Below are 18215 nucleotides of genomic sequence, written 5' to 3'. Positions count from 1 at the left end.
AGCCATTTTTCAAAAACCCTGAAGTTGTTGAAGAGATTTTGTAGCAGAGATTTGACTAGTTCCCTTTCTGTGAAAAGCATTTATTTTTGCAACCAGACTTCATTCTAGGTTAAAAAGGTCTTTCTTTTCTTAAAATATTGCTTTTGAAATATGCATACCAGACATTTCCTCTTTATCAGCATAAACCTACAATTTAACCATTCCTTGAGACTTTGGATAGCTAATCTGTACGTGTGGCATCTTTCAATATATGCAGTCAGTCACATTAGTTACAGCAGCAGCAGACAGTGTGCCCCCAGATGTTTTACCCGTCTGTTACATTAACAATAATTGCAGTGCCACTAAAAGTACCTATATTCTATCCATGGCTGCGGTATACTACGAGTTTACTGACCTTTTTATGCTTGAATTATTTCTTTCAAGCATCGACCTGGTCCCAATTTATTCTGGCCCGAAAGGTAGCAGAGTTGGGGTTAAATCTTGTCTTTTGTCTGACCATCTCCATTATGATCCGTCTTCAAGGGAAACCTAGTAATGATTTGTTTTCTGTCAACCAAAGGATCTTTACTGGCTTTGACTGCAATTTCCCAGCAAAGGCTGGAGGGATGTTGACAAAAAAGATACTCTAACCATCCACTCTGTTGTCCATACTGATTTTGCTAACATCTAAAAGTGGCCCTGTTTTAGTAAATAATATTTTTTTCTCCATCTGAAAATGTCAAAACACATTAACTGCTTGTAGAGTGGTAGTCAAGATTGGATAGATGCAAATGGGAAAAATTATGTTGAAAGTGCTTAACATAAATAACCAACTCATGAATACTGAATAGGACAATGCTAGCACACAAGGATCTGTGTTAAAATATATACAAGATTTTTTAGAACTTATTGAAAAAATTTATAGATATAGAAGAAAAGTTTTAAAATAACAAAACAACTAATGCCCTGATTCGGCTTATTGGTAGCATACCAGTCTTTTGCAGTTTTTTCTGGGTTATCTTTCTTCGGTTTAACCTAAATTACTGCTACTGCAAAGAACTGACTTTAGGATGTCTTCCTGCACCATCAAACCCCATACTGTGAAGAAAGGTTGCCAACAGTGCTTGTTAGTGCTGAGATATGGTGCCTTCACTGAACAAAAAAGGTTTAATATTTTGGCTTATGATCAGCAGATCAATGTTCAAAGCCATTTAAGCTGAGAAGTAACGATCTTCAGTGACTGAGCACATTCAGTTCAATTAAACCTATTTATATTATGTAGCACATTCACAACACACTTTACTTGAACAAGTCAATCAAATCTTCTGTACAGATCCCTCCCACTGAACATGCACACAGTGATAGTGGAGAGCAAAAAGGCATTTTTAACAGGAAGAAACCTCGAGCAGAACCGACTAAGTTTGATCAGCCCTATGTCAAGGCTGACTGGGGTTTAAAGAGAAAAAAGGGACAAAAGGACATAGTCTCACTGATTCATAAATGCTCTCTGTGTTAGAAAATCTAATGGTAAACTGGCTCCACGGGCGGTTCTATCTAGGAAAAAAACAGTTTTCTAGTTTTATTTCTAGTTTTCTAAGAGGCTATTAATTCAAATTGAGGCACTAAAGCTTTTTTCTTTTACTGTTTGAGTCTTGAGAAATGGCTTATCTTTATCAGAACAATGGAAAATAGAAACGCAAAGTCTGGGAATGGCAAACACAGTTGTTTTCAAACTAAACAATTTGAATACTGTTCATTTCATTATGTTATAATATGTGTTTATTGTGGTTTGAAAGCCAAATCTAAAAAAAACTACCAGGTTAGCTAGCACCTATAGTGTTCTTGAATGAGATATTAACATGTTACATTAACATGTAACTATTTTCTTTGTGTAAAGTTATGCTTTTTTTTTTTACCAGTATAGGTTTTTCACACAATGTGATGCTAACTTTATGTGCTTCTCATCCACTCATTAAACTTAATATTCAAAATATGACTGAATATTCTGTGAAAATGATTCCCCTAAAGTCTGTTAGCCATTAGCTTATTTTAAAATTTTGCAAAAAAGTGGTTTTTAATCATAACCTCATAAATTTTCATTGGTCTCTTTTCCTTCTATGTATACGAAGCAGCTATTTTGTTTTGTGAAGTTTCACTATGTTAAGAACTTCTACTTAATATATGTTTAATTTAGAGTTAAAAAAATCTTTGCTAATGAATTAATTAAATATTTGAATGGAAGTTGACGTGAATCTACATGTGTGCAGAGTTAGCTGTTTGACCATGACGGTACCAAAGTTCACTCCTTTATCTATTGTCTCACACAGGTGTTTAGGGTTTGTGTTCACAGGAAAAAATATAACAGACTAAAGGTTATTTAGCTAAATTTCCCATAACGTAAATGCATCCTAATTTTGAACGACCCTCTGTATGTCAAGGTTTTGGTTCTGTTTTAGTTTTCTTTTTGAGTTTATAGTTTCACTTTGATCCATGTTTTTCTTTTTTTTTTCTAGTATAATTGGTTTAATTCCTATTTTTGTGGTGTTTTCAGGATATATTTGAGTTTTTAGGTATTTCTTGTTGGTCCTCTTGTGTGGGTCTCCTTTCCCCTAGCTTCCTTTAGTGATGTTATGAGATGAGCCGAGGCTTCGAGGAGTGTGTCGAGAAGTGGAGGGGGAGTTTCCGCGAGGAGCGTATCAAGGCTTGCTTTACTACCCGCCATACCACATGACCGCTTCAAGAAGTGGTTCAGCTCGTCGTTAACTTCGGCAGCCATTTAAACAGCCTCAGTGTTCAGTCAAGATGTGGGAGTTTGTAGGAGAGTTGGATAGAGTTTGGATGGGATTCTAAGAATAGATTGGTGTTTTTACAACCAATCTAGTTGGTCAAAACTAGTTGGTTTGATTAAACAATGTAATGATCAAAATCTGAACAAGTCACCCATCATAGATATAACTGATTGTAAGTAGTATTGCTTGGTGAAAGTATGTCATCTGTTTAGTGGTGTCAGCTGTAACAGATGGGCTTCCTTTCTGTCTGTTGTTCTTCTAAGTTTTGATAAAACACAACTAGTATTTTGGCTAATGTGACTAATTTGTATTTGTTGCCCTAGTAAAAATATAGATTGCTAAAATTACAAAAAAATAGATTGGTGGGTTTAACCAAGAGATTGGTTTAACACATAGCTTCCAACCCGATTAAAACCACAAACTAAAACTATTATGTTTGAATAAAATTACTAACACCTTTTATTTTCTTATAATTTCCCAAAATTTTCACTGTCTGCTTGGGCTTATTTCACTAAAATGGCAGAAAAACTATGTACCTAAAATTATTGTTCTCTTCTAAGACATTTACACACAAAAAAACTGACTAAAGATTTTATTATACAGACCAAACATTAACAATTTCAAATGAACTTATATGGGAAGAAAACAAACAAACAAGAAAAACTATATTGCAAAAATCACAATTATATTACTAACTGTAGTTCTTCACTCCACCAGTAGGTGGTGACCTGTTCCCATGAAGCTTCATGAACGGTGGGGATCATTGAAGCAATTTGGCCAAATGGTTCAATGCCTTATAAGGCTTCATCTCACCATCACTAGCTCCTTTCTAGACTCCTCTGTTAACACCTGCTCCCAATCTGCTAATTAGCCTGCTCTTTGTATCTCTCCCATTTATTCTCCTCCCTTTCAGTCACTGTTGCTGGTTTGTCGTCATTTCTTTGCCCCCTTGTTGTGAGTATTCCTGGTTACCTGTATTTTTGAATTTTATGGATTTATGTTTTTGGATTTTTGCTTCTGTTTCCCTTTTTGTTTAATTAAATCTTGCAAGAAACCAACTCAGCTTCAGTCTCTGCATGGGTCCTGTCAAACCTCCACCCCATTGTGACAATGTAAAGCTCAGAGATGGTTTTGTGAAGAAAAAAAATCCCTGTAGATCACCAGCTTCTGAGATGCTCAGACCAGCAGGTGTTGAACATTCACTTAAATCAACTATCTTCCAAATTGTGATGCTCAAGTTGAACTTCTCAAATTCATCTTCACTAATGCCCAAATGTACTAAAACACTCCCTTGTCTTTGTGCTAAAAGGAAAGAAGCATCTCCAAAAAGCTCATCATTAGAGGGAAATGTGAAGTTTTCTAGGATTTCCTCATTAATGATAATGGCTGCCCTGACTTTGGACTCAATAAAACTCAGATGACTGACCCTAGATTCTTTGCTTATCCACTCTTTTTGCTGTTTAGGGTTTGCCATATTTGTTCATTTCCAGCGGCTTATCAATGTTAGTCTTACAACATGAAATCACCCATCACTCATTATGTCTTAGTTCCTTCCTTCAGTATCCTCTGCCAGGGTCGCTGGAAGTAATTTTGAACAGGGGGTGCTGTTAAAATGTTTTTTTTTTTTTTTTTTTTTTTTTTTTTTTGGGACTAAAGAGCTATGAGCCTATAGGCCTATTTAAAATACAATAATAAAAAGTAAATTCACTACTTTATTGTCATGTACACTCAACCAGGGTCTGTATCACACAGGCATTATCAGTTCTCAGGTAAATATATATGCACTATTAATTAAACTTCACAATAACAACGTAGATTTGGTCAGCTGGCATGAACCTGAGTCACTGTGTTTATGTCACACGTGACTCTATTAGCTCCAAAATCCTTTCACGCAAACCACAAGGATAAAAAATTATATTAGTACACTATTTAAACAATACTAAACAGTTGTCCACATCCAATTCACAAAAATAATACATGATTAAAATAACACTGTAAAATACTATGGTTACGTTAAACTGCACGAATAGATCTGAAAGTGTGCGGCGACACCATGCTCTTACTTTGAGCTATAGGCAGGGCGCCCTCCCTGGTTACAGGTGTCCAAATCTCAGGTGCGCTCTGATGTTGTAGAAATAAAGTCTTTCATGAGCGGATGAATCCAAAATAAGTTTCTATCCGTATTTCCTCTTCTTTGTGTCATTAGATAATGTAAATTTATTAGTCTGCTGCCACTACCATTGCTTACTTTACGTTGCCATGGCGTCACTTCTGTCACCTTGCCTTGATTAGGCCTCAAAATAATAAAATAAAAATCCAAATATATGTAATAGTAAAATAAAAAAGACAAAATAGTTTCCCAAAATATTCATAAGAAATTTATAAATTGTGCAAAGGATTTTATTAGATTTTTTAAAATCTCCCTCTCACCACTAGGGGGTGCTGCAGCAGCCCCACTTCCCGTGGCTTTCGTGTGTTTGTTTCCTGTCTCTATGCCTTTTTTTATTTTTTTTATTTATCAAGTTTTTCAAAGTCTGACACCTTTCTCATTAAAAGCTTTAAATTCAACTCGCCATTCCCAGGTGTTTTTCTGCACCTTGCTCCAGGTTGAGAGCAACTTCTAATGACAGTTAGGGGCCAAAGACGGCGTAGCTCCTTTTCCTTTGCCAAACCTGCCTTGGTTCAGTGGGGGCCGCTGAGGTCAGGATGACCTTAAGGGTTCTGGCAGCGTTGCAGGGCTTGATGAGAGGATGTTTTTATGGAGGCTTTGGGCATTTCAGGGTTTGGTAGGTTCCTGGCTCCCAGACTCTCCAGGATGCTTCAGGGACTTGGCTCGCTTCTGTCAGAGCTACCTTCAATTTGGCATTACTGGGACTATTATAATCTAACTCTATTGCTCCTTTTTATTTCCAACCACACTATTAAAACCCAGGCTTGCTTGGCAGGTTCAGGCTCATGATGGGGGCGGATGCACTGGCTCTGAGTATGGCCGTCCCTGGGCTATATTGGGGTTTGTTTCCCTAAAATCTCCCTGTGCCTCTTTGGCCTGGTTATTCCTGCTTTTTTACTTCAATGCAGACCTCCTTCTGTGTCTCAAACATAAAAATCTTTACAAGAAAACACACAAAACCAGACTCAAAATAATCCAGATGGCTGAAGGTCACTCAGACACAGGTTTCTATTTTGATGACAGATTTAATTTGAAGACCGTATTTAGATTACTTAATTTCTTACTTCATTTAAGCAACTGGATGAATTTTAATGACAGGATACTAAAAAAATATTTATATTTAACCGTATTGTTTTGCTTTTAATGACACAACCAACTAAAGAAACTTAAAAAAAAGAGGCAAGAAAAGGTAGGAGTGTTTTATAACCAACAATAAACTCTTCAATGTGTAGCAACTCAACATCTAGTGAAAGAAAGTGAAAGAAAGGCAGCTTGTAAGGTTGGCAAAACAAAAGTGAACCAGATGTCAGTCATCTGCTGCCATGGGGAAATCTATTTGAAAAGCTTGTAGATTCCAAAAACATTATAACTTCCTTTAGAAAGCAGAAAAAAAAATCAAAGTCTACATTCCCATCAAAGGTGGTGTCACATTGTTTTACCCTTCCACATGTCACAGCTTAACTGGAATTACTTCACAGGACAGATTGTAGGAGCATGACATTCCAGCAATAAAAGGAGCACTCACCTGTCTCCACGTGTTTCCTGCATCAGAGGTGATGAACACGCTGACATTGCTGGTGGTCAACTCTGAACCGATGGAGCCTGCAGAGGAAAATTCACACAAGACAAACCGCATTTGATGATGGGTGGATGTGTACACAGAAAATAAAGCCCATTTCAGATCAAATCTAACTCGTGCGCGCTGAAAGTTTCCAGTCAGCGGTGGTCCTACTCTGCAGCTGCAGATCTCGGCTGTAATTACGGTGCTTCGACAGATCTACGCCGCACTCTGACATTTGCACAGGCTCCAAAATTAACCAATAAATCCTGATTAGTGTATTCATCTCTCAGCACTTTGGACCACATTAAGACAAGCTTTCTTAATCCAGTGCAAAAGGCAGTAATTGCTTTAATTCAGCCTGTAATTGGTGCCAGGTGGTAGATTTTCACAGGCGTGATTGTTCCCCAGGAATGAACCCTCCATGTGAAACAATCTCCTCGGCACACAAACAGGATGAAAGTCGGAATTCTGCGTTCTCTGCATTAAGGAAGGCTATCTATGAAAAGTGACCATCTAAGGTTAGATTTCAGTGAATCTTTTATATCTCATTTGTAGCAGAATGAGGGTAATAAAAATCCCACCAGCAGCTGAGTTTCAGTTTTACAGTGAACAGATCGCTGCTTTATGACTCAGCCTTCTTCCGCTCCTCCATGCGGTCCCTTCCCTCTTTAGACCTTATCAATGGAAATGTGATCATGATGGCTGAAAATGTTCTAAAATTAGATCCCCGGATGGAGTGGAAGAAGTTATTTAACAGTTATTTTCCCCCATCATGACCCTAGCTGGAATAATGACGGATTAAAGCAAATGGGTCGATTGTTGCACCGAGAGCTGTTTAATTCACTGCTTCACGCTTGGAGTGCGAGCTGGGCCTTCTGCAGACACCTGAGGTGTGTGCTGATGAGTTATTGACAGTGTCGGTCCATATGGGAGTAAATATCAGTGAGGTGTGAATCCACCTGGAAGGCAGCTGGTGTCACATCTCTCTGTTTTTCTTTTCTTCACTCTGCGATGAAGCAGGTCTTTTTTTTTTTATGTTCTGACGTTTAATAGTTTTGTATTACTCACTCTTGTGCACTGGGACCAGAGCAAGGACCATTAAATTATCTTTTTTCAATTCCCTAATATAAATTAAACCCTAAATTAAACAGAATTTGAGCATTGAAAATATGTGTTAACAAACCATTGGCATCTATTCTGACTTACCTTTACTCACTGGTGGACATCTATGGAGTGATTATTGTTCCATTATTTTGCAAGCAAAAATAACATTTTTAAATAGAAAGAAAAAAAATGCACTCCAAACATGAAACTTTAACAAATGCATTTTTTTTATATATTTTAATATTCTGTTCAATGTTTTTTTCAGATTCTATATTTTCTAATTTAGCTAAAAGTCGTATTTTTTACTTTTTTTTAATCATTTTTATATTTTCAAGTTTAACTTAATTAAACTCTTATTTTTTCAATTTCTTTCATCAGATGCTAGATTTTTTAAAAATATTTTCTTTATTTTCTCTTTTATAAAATGAGTTTTATGAATTGCACTCCTTCCAAATTTTATTTTATAGATAACATTCCTTTAGCCCAATTAATAAGTTGCTACATATGAAAAATATGAATGAAGAAATGATAAAATGACAAATTAACATCAGAAACTGAAAAAAAATAACTTTAATTTTGGATAGCATTTTTATCAAATTAGATCAGAGGCTAAATTGTGTCGGGTAAATTTAAGCCTTCAGATGTTTTGCATTATAAACTGCACATTTTAAGTGATATTTCCCTCTTCTCTTAATAACCTGTAACAAGTGATTCTCATTTTTAGCTTTTTATTATGGCTTTTGTCTTGAGTAGAATCAACAATGCCTTCCCATGTGGCTCTATGTCGAAACAGCTGTAATAAAATCATAAAAACATTTATTCTGGTTACACTATTAGTATTTCTTTGGTAGAGATCAAAGAAAGTGTTGCATCAGCTCTCAGACGCTGAAAAAAAAAATACAATGAAAATAATTTAATAGCACAAGAAAATCAAAAAGAATATATTTTAGAATGCAGAGTCTTAGTAAATATATTGAAATACACTGGAAAAAATATATAAATCTGAATGTGTAATTTTATCCTAAAACAAGTGGATTTGTTCTTAAATTGAGGAGGTAAGTGAGACATTTTGCCAATGGAACAATACAATTCACGTCTTATTTGAAGTGCTTTTATCTAATTATTTTATTTAAAGAGTAGAAATGCTCATTCCATTGACAGATCATCTTATTTAAATGCTCAAATTAAGGGTAAATACACATAAATTAAGAAATATTGATTTATTTCCAGATCGCTTTTGCAGTGTATAGATTAATATGACTATACATTATAGTCTGATGTTTTTTTTTCCTAGTTTCTACCATTTTGCAATATCCACCACTGTAAAAGGCACTGGTGGCTGTTTAACCAAGAAGCATGATTGGATAAAAAAGGCCTGTCTTTGATTGGGTGGTGGTGTGGTTCATTTACATGCAGTTAATACAGTAGTGGGTGTAGAGATGGAGCAGAACATGCGCAGTAAAGGAGTAGAGTAGGAGCAAAGCTGGCGGAGCAGAGAGTTGAGGGCGTGGATCACAATGGCTTTGAGATTAAACCCTCTGCTCGCTCAGATTGTTAGCTATGCACTAAAGATGGTGGCACAAAAAATCTGCCATTAAAAACGCCTTCTTCTGAGCCCTTTTTAATGAAGCTATCTGCATGTGTTTAGCGGGCTAATTAAGTGTTATACTTTACACTGTATGTGAGAGAATCAATTTTAATTAAAAATAATACATATCAGGGAGCTGCTCACGCATTTCATACTTTTATTTGTTAATATGTTTAGATACTAAGCATAATTCAACATCAGCTTCGTAGTTCTATAGAGTGGTGAGTTATTATATCGAATCCAAATAGAAAAAGTTAAAGTTTGTGGTAAAAAAAAAACAAACTGAGCAAGTTTCAGGGATATGAAAACTTTAAATATCAACACTAAGAAAATGTCACTGAGTTTTACTTACATATTGGTAAATGCACTTGCATTTGCCCACATTTAACAAATATAAACAATCATAAAATAATTATACACCGTATTAGAAATGTAGGCTGTAAAACTGATTAGATAAAATGTAATATTAAAGTGGAGAATGAATATTTTACTCCAAAGGGTTTAAAAACAGAGAAACCAGAAAATGGTGAGACTTTCAGAGCGAAGGAGGAGCAGACTTTTTTCACACCCACCTGAGGCGACGATGATCCCAGGCGCAGACTCCCTGCTGGCGATGTTTCCAGATGTGTAGGGGTTGGCAGACACGTGAAGATAGAGATGTAATGAGCAGTACGGCTGCAGAGGCAGAAATCAAAATCTCAATTAGCCGAACCTTCGGGCCGAGCCGGCGGGATCAGTGAGAGACATGGGCGAACGCCTCAGCTGTTGCATCGACTCGGATCCGCAACCCTCCCAAGTCATAAGCTTCATCACAAACACAGCCTCCCTATTGGCCGGCCTTACCATTAATTTTGATTGGGTTAACCTTTACCAACACAATTCTCATTACGAGGCGGAGAAATGCCAGTGGAGGAGGCCATGTTGTGACAGGCTGTTTGGAGGTTTATTAAAACTCTGACATTTGCTGACAAATGACTGCATAATATGAGAAGAAGGCAAAAAATACCACAGAATATTTAATTGGTTTGTTGTTTTTCCCACAAAGTGATCATTTCTGGTCTTACACTCACGATGGGATGAGGAGTAGAGGAGCGTTTCAAACGAGTCCAATCTTTTACTTAGACTGCTGAACTTTAGCATCTGAGTGAAATCTCAAGTCAACTACGAGTTGACCGAACTCTCAGGAGCTCTCAGGAAGACAGACAGATGAAGGAGAGGAGTGTGCTTCCCTGTATGACACCTCTTCTTCCTCCGCTTGCTTAAATGGGAGGTCAGCTTATTGGACTGAATCAGAACGGCTGACCTTTCAGCTCAGCCGCCTCGGAGCACTCAGCTTTGACGGCTGCTGTTCTGTCTGAACTCGGCCTCTTGTTGCTGCTGCGATCAGTCAGCCTCTGTCTCTCAGATGGACGCACACACAAACACACACACACACACAGACAAAAAAAAAAAGAAAGCAGGCGTGCTCACCAGCACACAGTGGATACTGTTTCCTCTAAGGTCTCTGCTCGGAGCCTGCAGCAACCTCCAGTCTCTGCCGCGGTTGTAGGTGATGTACGTCTTCACTTGGTTATCCGTCTTCTTGTTGGCAAGAAACATCCCTTTTATTCCAGCGACCTGGGAAATTACAGCTTCAAGTGAAGCAGGCAGACCTCGAATACCCACAGAGTACAGTTAATGTTGTACAACTGATACCTGGTATTAACATACAGTACAGGAAAAAAAAGACACAAGTAAGAAAAAAAAAAAAAAAACCTGTTCAATCAAAAATAAACTGCTCCTGTTTTAGGTCAGTTAAGATTTCCAGAATTACTTTTCTTTATCTTTCTACTACTTGAAACTACTTAAAAAACTCCCAATAATCATGTCATGAAATGTAAAATATAACTCTAAAAAATCTCGTAATAGGGTTTGGTCTATGGAAGATTTTTCCTTCCAAAAACCAAGTGCACACATTTGCAATTTGAGAGCAGCATTTCTTCTACTTGCACTCTAATGGTTTGATGCTCCCATTCAAAACTTCTGCTTTCTCTCAAATAGATTCTCTTCCCCATCAAAACTTCCTGTCTGCTCTTAGATCTATTGATTCTTGCACAGATAATTTTTCCTCTCGCCTTCCTTCTTCTCATGTGCAAACCAGTCTTGGCTCGAGTCATAGACCGTTTCTCAATTCACTAGAACGCGAGTACAAGTATGGGAGCACGCAGCATAAATATGGGTCATTGGAACAGAAGTTTACTGATGACATCACCACACGTTCTGCTCATCTGGAGCTGCCTTTCACCTCCTGTTAAGATAATAAATTCTGACTTTTTTCATCAAGTGAAGGAATAATAACACAGTCAGATAAACAGAAATTAAATGAACATTTTGCCAAATAAAACAAAAACTCGGCATCAGAGCCAGCGGTCCTTTACACGGCTATGCAGAGAGAGGGCTGCTGCAAACGGGCTAATGCTAGCTCTGCGGTTAGTCTCTGAGGTCCACTGGTTGCCACGGTCCTCTCAACTTCAGAACTTTTTTTTTTTAATTATGGGCCATATGATGATGCTTAAAAGTATAATGTTCTCACATCTAATGATCCTAAAATGTACTTTTATTGAAAAACAGCAACAGAAGAGAGAACTAATTTAATACTCTGAGCTCTGTGAGCGCTCCATTGAAAGCCGCTGCTGCCGCCGTGCATGCTGGGACAGCTGTCAATCTGGAGAACGGACAAGTCTGCCCTGATGCATGCTGGGTAAAGAGGGAGGAGTGAGAAGAACAGCTGAGGCTGATGAAGTTTCAAGAGCAAATGAGAACGCACAATTACACATATTGAGAAACGGCATCAGATATGCTGGCAAACCTGTCAGAGTCAGACCGTTGTCTAGCAACTAATTAAGTTTGCCTGTTACTGCGTTCTAACATTATAACATTTCTCTTAAGGCTAAACCTTGTAAAAATGCTGTGTGTGGAGATGCTGGTATTATTATAATTACCTAAAGTGAAATTAGTTCCTTATCAGCATGGGCTTAAAGGCCACTCTGCGAGGAAGAAGCCATTATTCCATAAACACCATAAAAAGTCTGTTTGTAGTTTATCAATTGCACACAAAGGTCCTGCAGTCAAATAAGATTAAAGCAGTAATGACTCAGCAGTGACTCATAAATCACGTATTTGCTTGTTAAACCCTAATATTACCTCCCTGGCCAGTGTTAAGGCTAATGTTTTCCCAAGCAGTTTATCTAATTAGGACAGTTCTTCTGTCAGGAGTAAAAATATTATGTAGGTAAGAAAGATTTGGAAATGAAATAAGAGCATTCAGATTATATACATAAGCATCCGGGTAATAATTTCTAACAAAGAACGCTTTGGATTTAACTTTGCACTGCAAGCTGGATCGTCGCTAGATCTGAGTTTTCAATCTCACTACAAATCGATTTTGAAATACTCTCACTAATACATCCGTCTTGTAACAACCAGCGGACCAATGACATACCATCAGTGTTTTTAGGGCGGGACATGAAGGAATGATGACAGTCAGAAGTAAAACCATTGAAATCTGCCTTTTTTTGTACACTGAATTTTTTAATCACTGAATTTTTTAAGACCGAATTTTAAACACTGTTTTTCTTTACGCATTTAATTCCTTACACTGAATTTTTATCTGGTGAAAATTCAGCTGCATTAAAATCAGCTGCAAAAAATTTGCCTGCAAAAAATTAGACTGCAAATGTGTTGATCTTTTGGTGAGAAGCCAAAGCAATCTACACTCGATGCAGTCGAGCAGCTTCTAGCCAATGAAATGAGCTCATTTTGTCAGACAAAAGAAAGGAATATTGCCACCGGCCGTTTCTTCCAGATCAAACCAAGAGCCTTGGCAGACAGGGGTGCTGCACTAGCTGTGATTGGCTCAGTTATTTCACCCAGTCCGATTAGATGAAAAACTCTAATGCAACCTTTTTAAGGCTGAGGGCCACTTCAAGGGTACCGAGACGTAGGAAGGGCGACCATTACTGACCCATGAGCTGCAAGGGTTAGCGTTAGCCTAAACTTTGTTCATTATCAACATATTTTTATTGTTTCGGTTAATTTCTAAGTTTATTTTGACATTGTCATTTTGAAATCTCTATTAATGATTAAAAAGAAGAGCAACAGAATAAAATAAAATTTCTAACTTAGCCCACTGGTGGGTTGTTCTTTATTTAGAAGACTCTGAGGGCCCCCCATGTGGTCCTTGAGGGCACCGCGTTGGTGACCCCTGCTCTAACGGCTGTTTAGTAGTAGCAACTTGAAGTTTTGTAAATCATATCTATTTAACAAGAAAAACTCCTCATTCAGCTTCATTTATCCAGGAACAAAACTATGCCCAACTGTTGTGTCACGTGACCAATTAAGCTCATTTTACTGGCTAGAAGCTAGTCGACTGCGAGTGTCGAAACAGTCTAGCAGCCTTTTTTTGGTGCTGAATTTTTTGCAGCTGAAATTTTTGCAGCCAAATTTTTACCAGATATAAATTCAGTATAAGGAAATCCATTTGTAAAAAAAAATCAGTGTTTGTTGTACAAAAAGATGCAGATTCCAATGAGACTGTTTTTTTTTTCCATACATGCTCGGGCATAACTGTACAAACATGGCTACACTGAAGGACTCACCTGTCGATAGCGCAATTGACTCAGTTTTAGCCAAAATAGTGACAATTTCTTGCTTAGATAAGGAGCAAAGAGAAGCACTGTGTGCATTTGTAGATGGGAACGATGTCTGTGCTTTTCTTCCAACAGGATTGGAAAAGTCTGCTAGTTGTAAAAACATTTAACATGACGATTTGCTGCTACGATTGGCTGAAGTGTATAATGGAAGGCGGGTACTAGCTGGCACATCACCCATCTTTTTCACAGTCAGACTAAACGGCAGCTAGAGGTGAGTCTTGGCATGAGTGTTGCGATTCGATACATGTCGCGATACTTGGGTCACGATACGATATTATCACGATATTGCAGTATCACTATATATTGCCATATTTTCCCCAGCTATCAAATCAAATGATGAAATAAAACAGCAAGTGCTGTATATTTTCATCAGAAAATATTGATTAGGTATTATTATCCTTGTTGTTTGGGGTTTTCTTCCACTGTGACTGCCTCAAATACAGATTTGGTGCTGCACGCACAGTTAAAGGGCTCCACAGCACTTTCTGCCAGAGTGGTGGTGCAGAGGTAGCCAATTTTCCCATCAATGTTTTATGTAACTATTTTTTTTTTTAATCGATACTAAGAAGTGAAAGATCGATATTATATTGGGCAGCTGAATATCACGATATATCGCCAAAACGATTATTTCCCACACCCCTAACGGCAGCCGTCTCAGATTAATAACGTAGAACTCAACTCAGTTCTACACATATCAATCTAGCTACTGCCAGGTTACTCTTGGTTGTCCTTGATCTAGAAAACAATGTTTAATCTTAACTAGGCTGGAGCCAGTGATGTCTCATCATTTACCGTACAAACAATACGTGTAGATGTGATGATTTGGCAAGGACTGACTCTGCAGATGTATAAAACGCTACTTTAACTCTTGTATTTTGAGCCATTTATCTGGTTTACATAAGATAAATTCAGTTAAACCTGCAGTCATGTTTTATAGTCATTAAATTAATTTTCCCAGTGACCTCTTAGGAAAGAAGGTGTGAGAACTACATAACAGTAATAATGATTTGTTCTCTTTAATTATTGGTGTTGCCATCTTTCCAGTGCAATGTACTTTTTTTCCCTCATGTCCAGCACTTTGAATTGTGCAATATAAATAAACCTGCATTGCCTTAAAGTCGATATGAAGCAAATAAATACATCTCACTGTGAAGTAAATGCGTCAGTTTGATTGCAGCACATACACAGACCTATTCTGTATTCCTTCCAAAACAAAACTCTGCGACCAATGCTGAGTGGTAAATGATCGACTCTCTGGAGACCCGTGAGTAATCAATGTGTGTCTTAAATGAATCTGACTCCCAGTCGAAGGCCTACAGGGTGCCGCAGCCAGGCAGAGCCCAGTCGCTGTCGCTTGCATCAGCCCATGAAACTCCACTTTGGTAATTGGCAGATACTTCAGTCTCCCTCAGAGTGGAGATTTAGCATAACCGGCGTCCTGGGTGGCGACCCCAATCAGGACGGCGGATTTGATTCCGTCTGCATGGCCACAGGAATACATGAGCTGCATCCTCACAGGCTTAATTATCAGATCCACAGATAAAGTTTCATAGAATGGCAGGTGGTCATGTGATTTTTCATGAATCATAAAGATTAGACAGATTTAATGAAAAACTAGCCGCTTGTTTAATGAAAGAAAGAGATAATCTTAGCTTCAGGAGGGCTAATGTTTCAGGGAGGATAACACTTTGAAGCAACTTCAGAGGAAACTTTCTATGTTACATTTACAACATTGGCTTATTTCATCCTCTCTGTCTTCCCGCTTTGATATATTGATCAAAATCATAATAAAGCTACAAGTCAGCTACACCTCTTAGATCAACACCGTGTTCCTGGACTGAAAGTCAAACTCAGAGCTGATCGGCTTGCTGCTCGCTCTGCTACGCTGCAAAAAATTTAAATCTAAATAAGTAATTTTTCTTAAAGTAAGTGCATTTGTTCTTGAATTGAGGAGGTGAGTGAGCCGCTTTGCCAGTGGAAAAAGACAATTTACATTTGAAATAAGAAGAAACAATTGCATTGTCTTATTACAAGTGCATATTATCTAATTATCCTATTTCAAGAGTAAAAATACTAATTCAAATGGCAGATCCATTAAAATACAAAAAAAGGGTAAATACACTTGATTCAAGAAATTTTTACTTATTTCTAGATCATTTTTGCAGTGTACAACAGTCCCATTCGTTTACCTCATAGAGGTCCACCATGACGTTTCCCTCCAGGCCCATGCTGCTGACCACGTTCTCCAGAGCCAGAGTGTAGTAGACTCCAGAAGTGTCAGACACATACAGGTTGTAGGTTTCATTCTGGTTCCACTCCTGAACGGCAGCCACCACTCGGTTTTCATCTGTGCTGATCACATGCAGCTCCTGGGAGAAGGATACAAAGACGTAAGTGTAGAGTTGTGTTTAACAAAAATTTGGAAGGTTTCAACACTTCTATGCTGCGTGTTTTTCTTCTTGAGATTGGACCATAAAGTAGTTCCTAAAGAGTTATTGAGGACCAGCTGTGTGAAGCTGATTCCCCACCCATTTGAAAAAGAAACTCTGCAAATAGACTGAGGTAAAGTTTTCATTTATGCTGTTTTAGTTCTGAGATTTTAAAGTTTTTTTTTTTTGAGTAAACCAGAGGTAACCGTGCCCCCCTGGTAAAATCCAAATTGAGTCAAAGTGGATCTGTAGATTTGTGCACTTTTGTTATCTTTACTAACATAGAATCTATTTATAGATCAGTGATTCTATGTTCTCTTTGTTAGACTGCTTTTCTCTCTTTGGATCCAAATTCAGCCTTGGCAGATGGCCGCTCACAATGAGTCTGGTTATGAAGAGGTTTCTTCCTGCTAAAGGGAGTTTTTCCTCATTACTGTCACTGCATGCATGGTTGGTGTGAAGGACTGCTCTAGAGTCAACAACACATCTATCCATCTATCTTCCGTCACGGTTTATCCCAAGTGGGGTAGCGAGGGGTGCTGGTGATCTCCAGATGTCTATGGGCGAGAGGCGGGGTCCACCCTGGACAGGTCGCCAGTCCATCGCAGGGCAACACAGAGACAAACAACCATTCACACACACTTACACCTTGGGAGAATTTAGACAAGCCAATTAACCTAAAAGTCATGCATTCACAGGGAGAACATGCAAACTCCATGCAGGCAAGGAATTTAACCCAGAACTTTCTTGCTGCAAGGCAAGGCAAGGCAAGTAGCACTGCCTCTTTTACTGGAGCAACTAGACAACAACTACACAAACACATTGCACAGCATAGAAGAGCAAGCAGGTCTGGGCAAGATTCAGCTGGATACTTGCACCTCAAGAACAAAGGACACACATTGGAGGATGAAAATGATCAGATTTTTGGACAGAGAAGACAAATGTTTTGAAAGAGGGGTTAAGGAAGCCATATTTGTTAAAAGGGAAAAATCTCACTGAACACAGGTTTCCAAGCATCTATATTTTATTCATGGAGGATGGACTTCCATGGTACTTCAAACGTCAGAGCTCCATCTACAGGTTGCTCTGGTGTGTCTTTGTTTAGAGGAGGAAAGCAGAAACGAAGATGTTGTGGAAGAGGACGCCAGGGTGGCAGAAGCTTGGTTTGGTGTAGAAGGCTCACAGCCGTACATGTTTGAGCCCTTGCCTCGCAACGCTGCCAGTTCTGTTAGCTCTACGCCTGCTAAAGACACAGTCGTCCATGCCCATGAACACTGGGACGGAACTCAATGGGAAAGGAAATTATTCTTATTTCTTATTTCAACTGTTGCGTTTATTAGCTGCGACATATGAATCAAGATGCTTTGACCGAAAAAGTTTGATTGACAGATGACCGTTGATATGTGACTGGCCGAATTTAGGTGTTCAGGCTGATGTATAACTGGCAGACCGATGTTTGGTCCTTTATAAACTGGCCTGCATAAGATAACGGGGAAAAAAACACAGATTTAAAGACAGGATTTCTTTTAAGTGTTTAAATGAAATCCTTTTAAAAAAAATGTCACATTTTTGGGACAATATCATCTGATAAAGAGTAGATTTATATAGACGTTTAAGCCAGAATGGTTTGATTTTTAAATATGATTTCCCTACGTCTTTAAATTATTTACCTATTTGTTTATTTATTTGTTTTATGAGAGTATAGTGTTTCAGCTAGAAATTGTCATTAAATAATCATTTCTTTAAATTAGATATTCACTTCATTCACTGATTCTTTATTAAGGAAAAAAGTCAAGGACAACAAGAGGCATTTGAAAAAAGCAAACAATACAACCTGAATTTCAACACATTAATAATGACTGATTCATGTTGTCCAATGCCTTTGCTGTAGCCTTGTGAGACCA

The 18215-nt window shown here is 38.0% G+C and overlaps 1 protein-coding gene across 6 annotated transcripts in view; it reads right to left on the bottom strand.

Moving 5' to 3' along the window:
* LOC107086970 (VPS10 domain-containing receptor SorCS1-like) overlaps nucleotides 1–18215 on the bottom strand; it is a 308080-nt gene that overhangs the window by 46289 nt on the left and 243576 nt on the right. For all 6 annotated transcript variants that reach the window (XR_001481329.1, XR_001481330.1, XM_015378286.1 and 3 more), the window contains exons 9-12: nucleotides 16072–16251; nucleotides 10662–10808; nucleotides 9764–9866; nucleotides 6464–6540 (exon numbers count right to left, since the gene is read on the bottom strand). Coding sequence is in view for 4 of the 6 variants with exons in the window: in XM_015378286.1 (XP_015233772.1) it covers nucleotides 6464–6540; nucleotides 9764–9866; nucleotides 10662–10808; nucleotides 16072–16251 (507 nt within the window). In the remaining 2 variants the exon portion in view is untranslated. The remainder of the gene's footprint in view (nucleotides 1–6463; nucleotides 6541–9763; nucleotides 9867–10661; nucleotides 10809–16071; nucleotides 16252–18215) is intronic.

Source organism: Cyprinodon variegatus, unplaced genomic scaffold, assembly GCF_000732505.1.
Source record: "Cyprinodon variegatus isolate N-32 unplaced genomic scaffold, C_variegatus-1.0 Scaffold169, whole genome shotgun sequence".
Lineage (NCBI taxonomy): Eukaryota > Metazoa > Chordata > Actinopteri > Cyprinodontiformes > Cyprinodontidae > Cyprinodon > Cyprinodon variegatus.
Note: the sequence above shows the minus strand (reverse complement) of the source record. Positions and strands in the feature narration are given on the sequence as shown.